We start from the raw sequence: 14734 nt of genomic DNA, 5'->3' as shown, positions 1-14734 counted from the left end.
GCTCTGACATCCGATGGCATGTCATGTGTGGCCTGTAGATGCACGGCAAACATAATGGCGAGCTCCCCTTGGGGGCTGCTGCTCATGACCGGGGACCTCTACGTGGATCCCACCTGCCCATTGATATTGCCACTGGTGCATACAGATCCTCACAAGCAGAGGATCACACAATGTAGGATGAGCCATACCTATTTCCATGTGATAAATAAAGTTGAACCCTTCATGTATTCAAAGGTTCCTAACAGGGCAGGGATTGGTGTTGATGCTTTGGGCTGCTTTCCTGGATCAACTATGTGGCGTGCCACAGCATTGCCCATCTTGGCCAACACTCAGAGTGGCACAGCAGGACCACATCACGATCCTACCAGCTGAATCGATTCCCTCACCACCAATATAACCTTAATGCTCCTGCCCTTTCTGGCACTCTCCCCACACACAGGGTGCCTCATGTGCCATTGCTGCCTCTCAAACACAGAGCGTTCACAGTTAACGGAGGGATGGTACACGATACCTCCCTTCATGTCAGCAGAGCTTTCCCTCCAGCAATGCCAGACCCCCTCCCTTTAAGAATGCAGAGTGAGACCCCTGTGTATCCACCCCCTCACCACTCCTTTCAGTATGCAGAGTGAAACCCCTGTAATGCCCCCCTCCCTCCAGGTATGCAGAGTGAGACCCCTGAAAAGAAACCTTCCTTCTGCCGCAAAACCTTCTGCCTCTATGGACCCGCCGGTTTTTCCAATCGTGAACGGGACGGCACATGACAGCTGCCCGTTCATCGAAAAATCAGGAAGTGTCAATGGAGGCGCGGCTGGCTGCAAATCAGTAAAGGTAAGTATCACTTACCATATGCTAATTGTGGTGCCACTGCCGTGCGGCGAGGGGGAACCACACCAAGGTCCCCCCGCCGCCGGTAATTTTCAGTGGGCCCTTCTCGAGGCGGGCCTCTCTCCGCAGAATATTACCTGCGCAAGAGCCTGCAGCATCGAGGGGCTGGTAAAATTCAGCCCACTGTGCGGAATGCGGCGACAATCCTGACTGTTCAACCCACCTATCTGGGAGGTGGGGAATTTTGTTGAAAAGATTATTCATGAAACAGAAGATTAAGAAAGGAAGGAAAGTCTTGAATTTTAAATATTGGTTGATCTCCCATGCCATTGTTCACAAGTTGGATGCTATCGTAGGGAATTGAATTGTGTAATGGCTTCTCGGGGGCACCTATGTTTAACTTAGCCTGTCCCTTTAAGACCATGAATTTTCATCACTGTAAATACAGATAATGTTGATGTCAGTTACAAGGTTAATTACAATTGGTGAGGGAAGTTTGAAGGTTAGCAGGCACTTATACACTTCCATCACAGGTTTCTTTGTGGCAAAGTGGTTGAGTAATGTCAGAATAGTCTTGAATACATTTTTAGCCAATCACCTGAGGGGAGTATGACTGCCTGCACCAATGGCTGAAGAAGACCAGAGAAAGAAAAAAAATTGAGAGGCGCCCTTCTGCTGATTCCTTGACAAAGGGATAATATTCATGTAGGGAATAAATAAGACAACTTTGTGTTTCCAGTGGAAATAGGGGATCAGACAGGGATGTCTACACCTCCATTACCTAAGTTATACTGCTTCAATCTTGAACACTAACTATTCGATTGGATGATGTAATAAACAATTAATACAAAAGGATATTAAGAGCCAGGAAAGTAACCAACTTGATTTTGCTCCATTTCTCAGCAGCATCTTTTGTTATCCATGTTTATGTTACCTCAAGACGCAACAATTCAATTGCTCTCCTGGCTGACTCCATCTTCTGTCATGATAACAGTGTTATGTGGACTTGCATATTAGATACAATACGGTATTCACACATTAGATACTATAAGGTTCATTCTATACTAGTTAGGAGGTCATCATACCCAGGGGTAAAAGGTGCAGCACATGTTGAAGGACTGTATCTGGGGCGTGAAGATGGCTGAATAAAAGTTTGTGAAGCAAGTTAAGTCTCCGTCGTACTAAGTGACATGACTGGAGGATTCGACAGTGACGACGGGGACTAAAATATTGGATTAGGTTGCTGAACTGTTGCAGTCAGATATGGCTTTTGGTGGATTAGAATCTGCTGGCTCAGAGGTGTAAATCCGTTTGATCTCAATGGTGAAGCCAGTGTAGTGAGTGCGCGATGGGTCGCATGGCTGGAAGAGTTTGAGGCTTTCGCGATGGGGTGACCATTGCATTGCACTCACTGCATTGAGAGCTTTGTTGCTCTACAATGCTGGGGCATCAGTGAGAGACATTCAAGACACAATGGCACAGGAGAACAGGCTGATGATGACAAGGCCATGGATGCATGAAACAGTTATTATCTGGTGAAGGTGAATGCAACATTTCAGCAACAAGTTCTTCGACAGATGAAGCAGACAGATGGGGAAACAGTTCCACAATTTGTCACTAGACTGCACAAAGCATGTGGGATGGAATTATGGAAATGATTTGGATAATCAGCTCATTGATCAAGTCATACAAAGTTGCCAATTGAACTACTTGAGGCGCAAGTTTGACCTTGGCGGAAACATTGAGGGTGGCGGCTTTGTTTGAAGCTGTGAGACTCAAGTCCAGTCGATGAAATTGGATACAGATCCTTCAGCTTCAGGGTGTTCTGGATGAAACTCAAACCAAGAAACAAGCATACACCCTCCAGAGGGCAAAGTGGGAGCAGCCCAAGTAAGACTGAGAAAGAGTGCTTCAAATCTGGAAATTTGGGACATTTCGAGGAGGATTCTTGCTCCCCTGCTAAAGGGAAGACCTGCAGAAATTGTGAGGGAAAAGGATCACTTTACTAGGAAATGCAGAAGCAAAACTAAGAGAGGAAAGTCTGGAAAGGAAAACAGAGGACAGAAGAATGAACAAAGCAGTAATGTATGCCGAGTAGGGGATAACGGCAAAATGATGGACACATATTTGGAGTCAATGATGGGAAACATGGAAAAGTTCCAGAGCTGAGTGGTGGGGTGAAGGTAGACATCATCATGGGATTTTGGAAGTGACAGCAATGCGATTGATCGGGCACTGTGGGAAAAATTGAAGAGGAGAATTGAGTGCACATCACGGAAATGTATGAAGAAGTTGTACTCATACACACCCAAGATACTACTTCAAACTGTGGGATGTTTCAAGGCTGTAGTGCAAGGAGATGAAGAAAAGGTAGATGCAGAGTTTGTGGTCATTGAAGAGAAAGGGGAACCGCTCAAGAGCAGAGACAGCTCAAGCCATAGGGATACTGCATATTGGATTGAAGATGAACTTGGTGAAGTCATGCTGAACTGAAGGAGGAGTTCAAGCCTGTTTTCAAAAGAATAGGAAAGCTTGAGATTGTCAGATTAAGCTGACCATTAATGACAAGATCAAACCAATAGCTCAGCCTGGTCAAAGAATGTCTTTTGGACTGAGGACCAAGGTTGAAGCCAAGATCCAAGAGCTCATTGATCAAGATATTGTTGAAACATCGAAGGGACACCACTTTGGGGAGAGTCCAGTGGTGGTGGTGCCCAAGCCAAATGGAGACACAAGTCTCTGCATCGACATGACAGGTGAGTGAGGCAGTGGTTATAGAACACCACCTTATAGCAACTGCAGAGGAGATACTCCAGGAGATGTAGACAAGTACAGTGTTTTCCAAGTTGGACTTAAAGTGGGGGTACCACCAGCAGGAGTTGTACCCAGAGTCTAGGAAAGTGACAATTCTGGTCACACACTGTGGACTGTACCAATACAAAAGGCTGTTATCTGGCATATGAACATACAAATTAGGAGCAGAAGTAGGCCATTCGGCCCCTCGTGCCTGCTCCGCTATTCAATAAGATCATGGTTGATCTGTTTGTTTTGAGTTCCACACTCCCATCTACCCCTAGATTTTCTTGAGATTTACCAGCATGAGATCCATAAAGTAACTCAAGGTGCCCCAGAATCAGTCAATATTTCAGTTGACAGGATTGTTCATGGCGCCTTTTGTGAGGAACATGACGAGAGTTTTAGACTGGTGTTAGAAAGGTTGCAAGCAGCAGGTCTAATGGTGAATGCAGACAAATGCCCATTCGGAGTGTCAGAACTGGTATTTATGGGTAACAAGTTGACAAGCCAAGGCATTAATCCAGCCAGAGAGAAAGTTTAGGCAGCGGCAGTGGCAAGAGATCCACAAAATGTTAGTGAGGTGAGGAGTTTTCTTGATCTTGTAAACTATTGTGCAAAATTCATACCAAACATTGCGACGATGGTTGATCTATTGAGATGGTTAATGAGGAAGGATGAACGATTTGTGTTTGGCCAAGAGCAGAGGATGCATTAAGAGCGCTGAAGGAAAGTTTGATGAGTGCTCACACTCTTGGATATTACAATCCACCAAGGTCATTGCAGATGCCAGTCCAAGGGGACTAGGAGCAGTGCAAGTGCAGACACACGCTGGAGGACCAAGAGTCATCGCTTACGCAAGTCGGTCATTGACGGACATGGAGAGGCGACATTCTCAGACAGAGAAAGAGGCCTTGGGACTGGTCTAGGCATGTGAAAGATTTTTTACATATTGTTTGCCATTGAATTTGAGTTGCTGACAGACCATAAATCACTGGAGGCTATATATTGTGAGGTCAAAACCATCTGCTAGGATCAAGAGGTGGGTACTTGGACTTAGGCAATACAAGTACAAGGTTAGTCACAATGTGGGGAAGCCAAATATTGCGGATTCGCTATCAAGACTACTGAAAGTGGACAAGATGGAAGGGTCTATGCTAGAGAAGGAAGTGGAATCATTTGTGTGATTTGTAGCCATACACTCAACACCCAGAGCAATGACAACTAGGGAGATTGAGAGAAAGTCAGACAGAGATACAGATCTAGATGACATCAGGCAGATGATCCAGACAGGAGAGTGGGAGATGGGTACACACAAGTCCTATGTTACTGTGAGAGATGAATTGTGCACAATGTGCACATGGGGAAATGTGTGCTCAGAGGCAACAGATTTGTAGTGCCAAGGCAGCTAAGGAATAGAATAGTGGCAATTGGCTCATGAATGTCATTTAGGAGTGGTCGGTACAAAGCGGAACCCCAGAACCAGGTTTGGTGGCCTGGAATGGAGAAGGATGCAGAAACATTTGTCGTCAAATCCTGTCATGGATTTGTAGTCATTAACTAACCCAACCCACTTGAACCAATACACAGCACACTGTTACCAGCCAGACCATGGGCGGATGCAGCCATAGATTTATTAGGTCTGTTTCCGTCAGCGGAGTCAATTCTGGTTGTGACTGACTATTACAGTCGCTACTATGAATATGCTGTCTTGAAGTCTACAACAGCAGAGAAAACAGTGACGGCACTCACTGAGATATTTGCAAGGCACTGTTTGCTAGTTACTTCATACTCAGACAATGGGTCACAATTTATCTCTCAGATGTTTGCTGACTACATGCAGGTTACTGGGATTTATCATCACAGAGTGACGCCAAAATGGTCACAAGCTAACGGAGAGGTGGAACGTCAGAACCAATCTCGAGAAGCAGATGAGAATTGCCCAAGCTGCAGGCAACGACTGGAAGGAGGCACTTTGATCATATGTGCTGTATACAGAGAAATTCCACATACTGTGACAGGGCAGAGCCCTGCAGAGTTGCTGTTCAGATGCAAAATCTGCACCAAGATACTGGAAATCGGAGACATCATTGATGATTGAGAGATTCAAGACCTTGATGCTGAGAAAGGTGCAAAGTTTTATGCGGATCATAGAAAGGGTACCAGAGAATCTGATGTGATGCCAGGTGAAGAATTGTTGGTTAGACAAGAGATTCTGAGCGAGATTGGCACAACTTTCTTTCCAGAACAGTATAATGTTATTTCCGAGACCGGAAATAGGGTGGCTGTGAGGTCATCGTGAGGGGTAGAATATGACAGAAATATCAGCATCACGAGTTTTGTGGTGCAGAACCCAGAGTCTGAGCTAAATCTGATTCCAGATCAAGGTGCGCAGATAGCAGAACAGCAAATAGCAGTTCAACATTGAGATGAGGTTCTGATGGTGGCAGGGACTGATGAGGAACCTGGATCAGGGACCAGGGACTCCAAGGTTTCTGACAGCAGGCTGACAGCTTACAGTCCAGAGGCACAGGTGAAGCCTCCTGAAAGGAAGCTGATACCATCAAGTCCAGGGATGATAACCAGAGTTCCTGAGCTGGCAGGCGGTGTCAGAGAAGACCACCCAAGAAATATGAGGATTTTATCTAGTGTGCAGGTACTGTTATGAACTATGGACTGTAACATGATTATGTTTTTAAAAACTGTGATTTTTAAAAGTTTAAGATGGAGTCCAGAAAGTCAGGTGACCTCACATCAAACTCTGTGAAAGAACAGAAATTTTAGTTCCCAGGACAACAGAGAACACAGATCAAATACTTTCTTTGAAAAAAGAGACCTCGGGGGTAACATCTGAAGAACAATGGGTTTCACCCTCCCAAACTTTTGGGTCAAAAACAAGGAATCAGGGATTCTGAAGACGTAAATGTATCAAGCAGCTGTTTACACCTGGGAATAATGGAAGGTCCAGGTGGCTCTGAGACACCAGACTTCTGGACTTTGCATATGGGAACTGGACAATAAGCTATTGACTTTTGAGTCCAGATAAGTTTAACAGATTTTCTGAAGGCAGACAGGTTGTAAGACGGGAACCCAATGGTTGCAGCCTCGAAACAGGTTGCAAGGAAAACAACCAGCGGTGGCAGCCTAGACAGGGAAAGATGGAACAGCTGCTCTCGGAAGCCTGAGACAGTGGAAAGCTGCGAAGACTTGAACCTGTTTTGAAAGTTGAGGTTTGCAGAGAAGTGGAAGACCAGCAGGATCACCGGGAATCGCCTTATTCACAGACGCCCAGGTTAGACGTGCTTGGAGGAGTGAGTGAAGAGGACACTGATTTTTTGAAAAGGTCCAAGAGATCCAACCCATTGCATCTAGGAGTTTTAACGACAGAGGATTTCGCCATCAAAAAGGACTATGTAATGTGTAAGTGTGATGTGAGGTTTTCAAGTATTTCCATAGGTAAAGAAAATGCCTTTTTTGTAATTTGGGGGTATCAGCTACTTAAAGTACTATTTAATAAGTCTTAAAATGCGAAATCTTATGTAATTCTTTAAATTGGTCGGCTAGGTTTATAGCTCATATTTTTCACATCAACGATCGCACTGAGATCATAACAGTATTCATTTGAGTATTGCCAGAATAGTGTGGCTTTCGTGCAGAGAGATCGACTATTGACATGCTGTTCTCCCTTCGTCAGATACAGGAGAAATGCCGCGAACAACAGATGCCCCTCTACATTGCTTTCATTGATCTCACCAAAGCCTTTGACCTCGTCAGCAGACGTGGTCTCTTCAGACTACTAGAAAAGATCGGATGTCCACCAAAGCTACTAAGTATCATCACCTCATTCCATGACAATATGAAAGGCACAATTCAACATGGTGGCTCCTCATCAGAGCCCTTTCCTATCCTGAGTGGTGTGAAACAGGGCTGTGTTCTCGCACCCACACTTTTTGGGATTTTCTTCTCCCTGCTGCTTTCACATGCGTTCAAATCCTCTGAAGAAGGAATTTTCCTCCACACAAGATCAGGGGGCAGGTTGTTCAACCTTGCCCGTCTAAGAGCGAAGTCCAAAGTACGGAAAGTCCTCATCAGAGAACTCCTCTTTGCTGACGATGCTGCTTTAACATCTCACACTGAAGAATGCCTGCAGAGTCTCATCGACAGGTTTGCGTCTGCCTGCAATGAATTTGGCCTAACCATCAGCCTCAAGAAAATGAACATCATGGGGCAGGATGTCAGAAATGCTCCATCCATCAATATTGGCGACCACGCTCTGGAAGTGGTTCAAGAGTTCACCTACCTAGGCTCAACTATCACCAGTAACCTGTCTCTAGATGCAGAAATCAACAAGCGCATGGGTAAGGCTTCCACTGCTATGTCCAGACTGGCCAAGAGAGTGTGGGAAAATGGCGCACTGACACGGAACACAAAAGTCCGAGTGTATCAGGCCTGTGTCCTCAGTACCTTGCTCTACGGCAGCGAGGCCTGGACAACGTATGCCAGCCAAGAGCGACGTCTCAATTCATTCCATCTTCGCTGCCTTCGGAGAATACTTGGCATCAGGTGGCAGGACTATATCTCCAACACAGAAGTCCTTGAAGCGGCCAACACCCCCAGCTTATACACACTACTGAGTCAGCGGCGCTTGAGATGGCTTGGCCATGTGAGCCGCATGGAAGATGGCAGGATCCCCAAAGACACATTGTACAGCGAGCTCGCCACTGGTATCAGACCCACCGGCCGTCCATGTCTCCGTTATAAAGACGTCTGCAAACGCGACATGAAATCGTGTGACATTGATCACAAGTCGTGGGAGTCAGTTGCCAGCATTCGCCAGAGCTGGCGGGCAGCCATAAAGACAGGGCTAAATTGTGGCGAGTCGAAGAGACTTAGTAGTTGGCAGGAAAAAAGACAGAGGCGCAAGGGGAGAGCCAACTGTGCAACAGCCCCAACAAACAAATTTCTCTGCAGCACCTGTGGAAGAGCCTGTCACTCCAGAATTGGCCTTTATAGCCACTCCAGGCGCTGCTTCATAAACCACTGACCACCTCCAGGCGCGTATCCATTGTCTCTCGAGATAAGGAGGCCCAAAAGAAGAAAGAAAAGAAAGAATTGCCAGAAAAATCACGGACATGTTTTCAGTCTGATAAGGGAGGGATGTCATGATGATAACTATGTTATGTGGACTTGCAGATTAGATACAATACGGTACTCATACTATAAGATACATTCCGTACTTGTTAGGAGGACATCTGACCCAGGGGTAAAAGGTCAGATAGCACACGTTGAAGGACTGTATCTGGAGAGTGAAAATGGTTGAATAAAGTCTGTGAAGCAAGTTAAGTCTCAGGCTTAAGTACCATTACTAGAGGGTTCGACATCTTCCACTCTCCATAAACTTAAGCTCAACCAAAATTCTATTGGTCATATCCTAACTCCCACCAAGTCGCATTCACCCACCTTCCTGACCTACATTGGCTCCCAATCCACCAACACCTTGATCTTAAAATTCTCATCCTTGTTTTTAAATCTCTCCATGGCCTCGACTAAAATGTTTGCCCACGTGTGCACCATATACAAGATGCACTGCAGCAACGCACCACGCCTCCTTCGACAGCACCTTCCAAACCCACGACCTCTTCCACCTAGAAGGCCAAGGGCAGATGATGTGTGGGAGCACCACCATCTGCAAGTCTCACTTCAAGCCACACACCATCCTGACTAGGAACTATACCGCCATTCCTTCACTGTCATTGGGTTAAAATCCTGGAACTCCCTTCCTAACAGCACTGTGGGTGTACCCACACCAGATGGACTGCAAGGGTTCAGGAAGGCAGCTCACCACCACCTTCTCAAGGACAATTAGGGATGGGCAATAAATGCTGGCCTTGTCAGCGACGCCCACATCCCACAAAATGAATAAATAACTATTTTTTTGGGGGGAGGGCACGGGCAATTTGCTTAAGTGCCCGACCCTATTAAATTTTTTTGCGGAGTTGCACACGCGTAGTAACTTAAAAGGACCAACTTACAGTTTTCTATGCCGCCATGCGGCTTAGAGAACATTGGCCTTACCCCTCTCTATTTCTGTATTCTCCTACAGCCATACAACCCTCCAACTGCTCTGTGCTTCTCCAATGCTGGTCTACTGCGCATCCCTGATTTCCATCACCCAACCATTGGTAGCTGTGCCTTTAGTTGACTCAGCACTGAGCTCTGGAATTCCCTCTCCAAACCTCTTTCCCTCTTGTCCTTTAAGATGCTGCTTAAAACCTACCCCTTTGAGCATTTGGCTCAGTGTCAATTTTTTTCTGATTATGTGCCTGTGAAATGCCTTGGGATGTTTTATGTGCTTCAAAGACATTATATAAATGCAAGTCAGGACAGACACAAAGCATACAGACGTACACAAACACATACAGCAGGTTATTACACTGTCTGAATTGCTGTCAATTACCTGTTTGTTTTCCAGATGTGAATCGTTTCTGTGTCAGTAATCCCATGGTGCACTGCCTGCTCATCCAGGAGATCAAAGAAGTATTTGACAGCAAGAGGAACAGGCCGACTAGTGCTGAGAATCACCTGAAAGAGGTCATCGACAAACTTCTGCAGAGTGCCCTGAAAGGTATAGCAAGATACAAGGGTCAAAGTGGACTCTGTTACAATAATAAACTGCATCAATCACAGTTGCCTAGAATTGCCTTTACAAATGAAAAATGGCAGCACTGGGTAGCAGGGAGACTAAAACAGCAGAGATATTCCAGCCATGTTCTGCTGCTTCAATCAGAAACATGGTCGTGACATGGCAACATGGTTTTAAATCTTTTTCCTGTCTTTTTTTTTTAAATTCTGGTTCCTACCTTCATGGAAAGGAGTCGCGTTAGGTAGATCTCAGGGATGGCCTTGGCTCGCTCCCGCTCCCGCAGGCTGCCCCTTCTGTGTTTGGGGAGTTCAGGTTCTTCGTTGGCTTTCACCAGGTGCCAGACTTTGATCCCTCCTTCATCTGCATCTTCCAACATTGGTGTCTCTGAAATGGAGAGAGTGGAGGAAAAGGAGGAGAAGCATATACATGTGCAAAATAGAAAAAAAAACACAAGATTAAATATATTTCAGACAAGATACTTTCAAGAGTTCAAGGTAAACTGGCAAGTTTTTGTTGAATGTGGAACTTGCACATATTTAAGCAGAATTATTTAAATCTTTGCCATCTGCAGTGTCTACCAGACTACTTTCCTATTTATTAATCAGGATTAGGTCACACTGCAATATGAATGTGTCACTATGCTAATGATATTGATACAAGACTCGTGGGTTGCGAAGGGTTCTTAAATTCGAATTTTGTTCGACAATTCTTGTCAAAAATATTGGGATTGGAACTGTTGGTTTCTAAAGGCAATGCATTACTTAGCTTCAAATTTTTTGCTCCTCCCCAGATCAAAACACTTATATTTAGCGGCACGATATTAAGAGATGGCGAAGATGCAGCATTTCACTCACTCTCTCCTGCGGTATAATCATGGTTTTCATGGTGAATGTGTTTGCTGAGGCGTGGGACAAGAGCAACTGTAGCCCCATCAGTAACCTAAAGGAATTTTAAAACATGACAACAAAACAATTAAGATTAACACTTGTATAGGCACAACTTCAAACTCACAAATCCGCAGCTGGATGAAATGGTAACCTGAAGGACACAGCAGAAATGATTAGGTACTACAATAGATCCAGATACCTGGATAATAAAGGAGTATGCTAGATGGGTTGCATAACTTAGAGGTCCAGGCATTTCTACACCCTATAATCAACCTCGATTGGGGCAAATCATCAGCAGGGGAGGACCTTCACTTGCCCTGTGATACCACCCTTACTTGGCTGCATTTCTATTTAGTTGTATGTAAAGGCAGGCTCCCTGGGTGGTCATGCCAGCAAGGGCTTTGGATGGCCTGCCACATGGGAGGAACAGTAAGCCAGCAAGTCGCCTGTTCCTTCCATCCCCAAACCCTTTACTCTGCCTTCCCCTCTCCTCTCACCTGATTCCTAGGTCCAATTATTCTCCAAACAAAGATGAAAGATCATCGACCCGAAAAGTTCACTCTGCTTCTCTCTCCACAGATGCTGCCTGACCTGCTGTGTATTTCTAGCAATTTCTCATTTTTGTTTCTGATTTCCAGCATCCGCAGTATTTTGCTTTTGTTCCAATTATTCTCAAGCCTTCCAAATCTGCTCAACCTGAATATTGTACTTGGTCTCAATTCCCATGACCAATGCCATAGGAGATCAACTAGCATGTTTAAAGAGGAGCAAACCAATTCAATAATTTTACAAAGAAACTCAAAGCCTACCTTATAATGCTGCAAGGTGTTGAGACGTTTCCAGTTTCCCTGGAGAACTGAGGTCAAGTCTTCGTCCGAAAGGATGAGATGTCCAGCCAATCCTGATCTCCATTCTAATTTAATGCAACATAGTGAATAAAAATATGGAAAGCTTCATCAGACAAACAAGCACGACTTCAGCATTCCCAGACACCTCAGCAGTAACGTTTGTTTTCTGCTTTGGAAACATCACTTTATGAATTCCAAACATAAGCAGAAAGAGCTGCATATTTTCAATCTGAATTACAATCGTACATAGGCATGCTTACTCCCATCTCAAAAGAGTTACATCAAACTCTATCCCAATTAGAAAAACATGCGTCCTCCCCAATCTCCAAATTAGCTGTGGCTTCCAATTTCCAATTGCCAGCAGACATCTTCTCCACCCAATTCGAGAATATGGCATCAATCCGGATTCTAACCCAATGCAAAAAGAGTAGCACCTTCACGAACTCAACTCCAATCTTGTTACTAATCTTGATCCCTGATCATTGAAAGAGTGGCACTTTCTCAACCTTAAACCTAATTAAGAAACTGTAAGAAATGATTCTTCCATTTGGATGGCCAACTACAAGAGCTCCATCTAAGCCTCTACTCCACTTCAACTGGAGAGAGTCGTACCTTGCCATTTTCCTATTTGCAAATATAATATTAACAAGAGACAAATTAACGTTTGGTCTCAAATCCAGAGTAACCACTTTTTCTCGTATTTATGGGCTCTGAACTGAATCCCAAGGCTGCCAAATATATGAATATGAAAGCTGCAGATGTCATGGAAGTTTAGGCAGTCTCGAACCAGCATATAGTATCTGTTCATCAAGGAAGCAAAGCATCTTTCCATTAGAGCAGACAAAACTGAGATAGTCGCTCTCTCCAGCTTCAGAAAAAAAACTCTGTAAAAGATCCACCCTTAGCTCTTTCACTAAAATCCCGGCATCTATCTATCTATCTATATATATGGCACTTTCTATGCTCCTCATTACAACCTTATCTCTGACATACATTGCCCTCTCACAAAAGGTTTTATTTTTGTACTAAAATCTTGGACTTCTAAGTGTTTCAAAAGAAAAACTGAAAAAAGGATTTTGCTCAGTGAAAGACACCTGCAAAAATAATTGGAATTCCTACAATGTTTTGAAAGGAAGTTCAGAACAGAGTTAAACGTTATGGGTGTTTTGAAAGGAAGCTAAACTTGTAAAAGGACAGGAAGGTCAGCAGTTTCAAGGAAATCACACCTTTCTTCAGAGCAGCTTTTGAACCGGGGGAGACAGTGTGTCTGGACATGTGACCATGTTCCGGAAGGTTCTTTTTTCACTTTGGACCCTTTAAAAAGCCTATGAATTGGACAAAGGGCAGCCATTTGAAATCTTTGCTTGACCTGCCTGGAGTGAGAGAGAAAAGACCCAGAAAAGTGTTACCTCGCCCTGTAAAGGAGACGTGCATCTCTTGAAAAGGAATCCTGCATTTGAAAGGTGGCAGATTCCTATTGCCTCCAGTCTCTGAAGAATTTCTGCATCCTGTGAGATTTCTGCTGCTTCCTGTGTTCTAAGAAATCTTGAAATCTGAAGAATTTTTCTACTGCTAGACCACTGCTTCAAAACCTAAGCAGATCTGTTGCTACACCTCAGATGGAAGACACATGTGATGCCTGATGCAGTTAAATTGCCGTGAACACCTACCCATCACGGACTGATCATCAACCTCACCTGGAGAGACTTCGAATGGCATCCAACTATTCGACTCTGGGACACCTCACCATACCGGAAACATTCTACCAGAACGTGAAACTCAATTTTTTTTTTTATTACTCCTTCTATTCCTAAGAAACAGTTGTAATGCAAAACGCCCTTTTGAAACCGGTTAACTGTTTCTTTTTGAATATATGTATGTGTGCATGAGGGTCAAGGGATTAAGGAGTCTTCTCATATATATAGATTTAGCTCGTTAGTTGTTGAGACCTATTATTTCTTTTCTAATAAATAGTTAATGTCGTTATTGTTTAAATAAACCTGGTTGGTGTGTTTTATTCTGGGGGGGAAAATACAGTGTTTAATTTCGTTAGTCTTTGGTAGGTGGGAAACTTTATTTGATATGCTATGACCTGTAGAGTAGTGAGACTGAATTAACAGTGCATTACTCCCGCCTTGGTCGTAACAGCCCTCACTACAACCTCAAGAAACTCTCATTAGAAACACTCATCTTCAAATACAGCGGTCTCCAACACACCACAAGCTCTCAATGCTCAATTCTGACACACACACACAGGTTTATATTTTCCAGTTACTAATATAAGCATAGAGGTTATTATGAATATAAAACAGATGAATTCTTTTCACTTAGATTGGCATTTTGAGGAAACCTACTTATTGTGTTCTCTCAGACCATGCATTCTTTATTGCTCCCTTGCAGAGGGGCCTTCCAGTCCTCATGACAATTGTGGTGGGCATTTTTTTTCAGATGGCACATTATCCTCAATGGACCTCTTTGTCTTCTATCGATTTTTTAAGCCATGTGAAAGAGTGGACCGTTGTAGGAAATATACGACTCCTCGTTTCTTACCCAGGTCAAGTGTTTCCACGTGTGGTCGAAGTGAAGAGGTCACTCCTTTGTAGATCTGGTCAATGATTTTTTCTTTCACTTGGGTGATAGTGTCACAGTCCAACACTTTTACAGGTGAAGGCTGCAAATCTCCTCCTTGCACCAGGACATTAAGTGTCTGTGCAGAGGATGGAGGAAATCACAAAAAA

General features: G+C 44.2%; 1 protein-coding gene across 2 annotated transcripts in view; it reads right to left on the bottom strand.

Moving 5' to 3' along the window:
* Positions 1–14734, bottom strand: part of plxnb1b (plexin b1b) — a 244992-nt gene that overhangs the window by 20690 nt on the left and 209568 nt on the right. For both annotated transcript variants that reach the window (XM_068051985.1, XM_068051986.1), the window contains 5 exons: positions 14547–14703; positions 11958–12061; positions 11116–11200; positions 10479–10645; positions 10076–10236 (listed from right to left, as the gene is read on the bottom strand). In XM_068051985.1, the coding sequence (XP_067908086.1) occupies positions 10076–10236; positions 10479–10645; positions 11116–11200; positions 11958–12061; positions 14547–14703 (674 nt within the window). The remainder of the gene's footprint in view (positions 1–10075; positions 10237–10478; positions 10646–11115; positions 11201–11957; positions 12062–14546; positions 14704–14734) is intronic.

This window comes from Heterodontus francisci, chromosome 19 (assembly GCF_036365525.1).
Source record: "Heterodontus francisci isolate sHetFra1 chromosome 19, sHetFra1.hap1, whole genome shotgun sequence".
NCBI classification, from domain to species: Eukaryota; Metazoa; Chordata; class Chondrichthyes; order Heterodontiformes; family Heterodontidae; genus Heterodontus; species Heterodontus francisci.
This window is presented reverse-complemented; position numbering and strand designations above follow the sequence as displayed.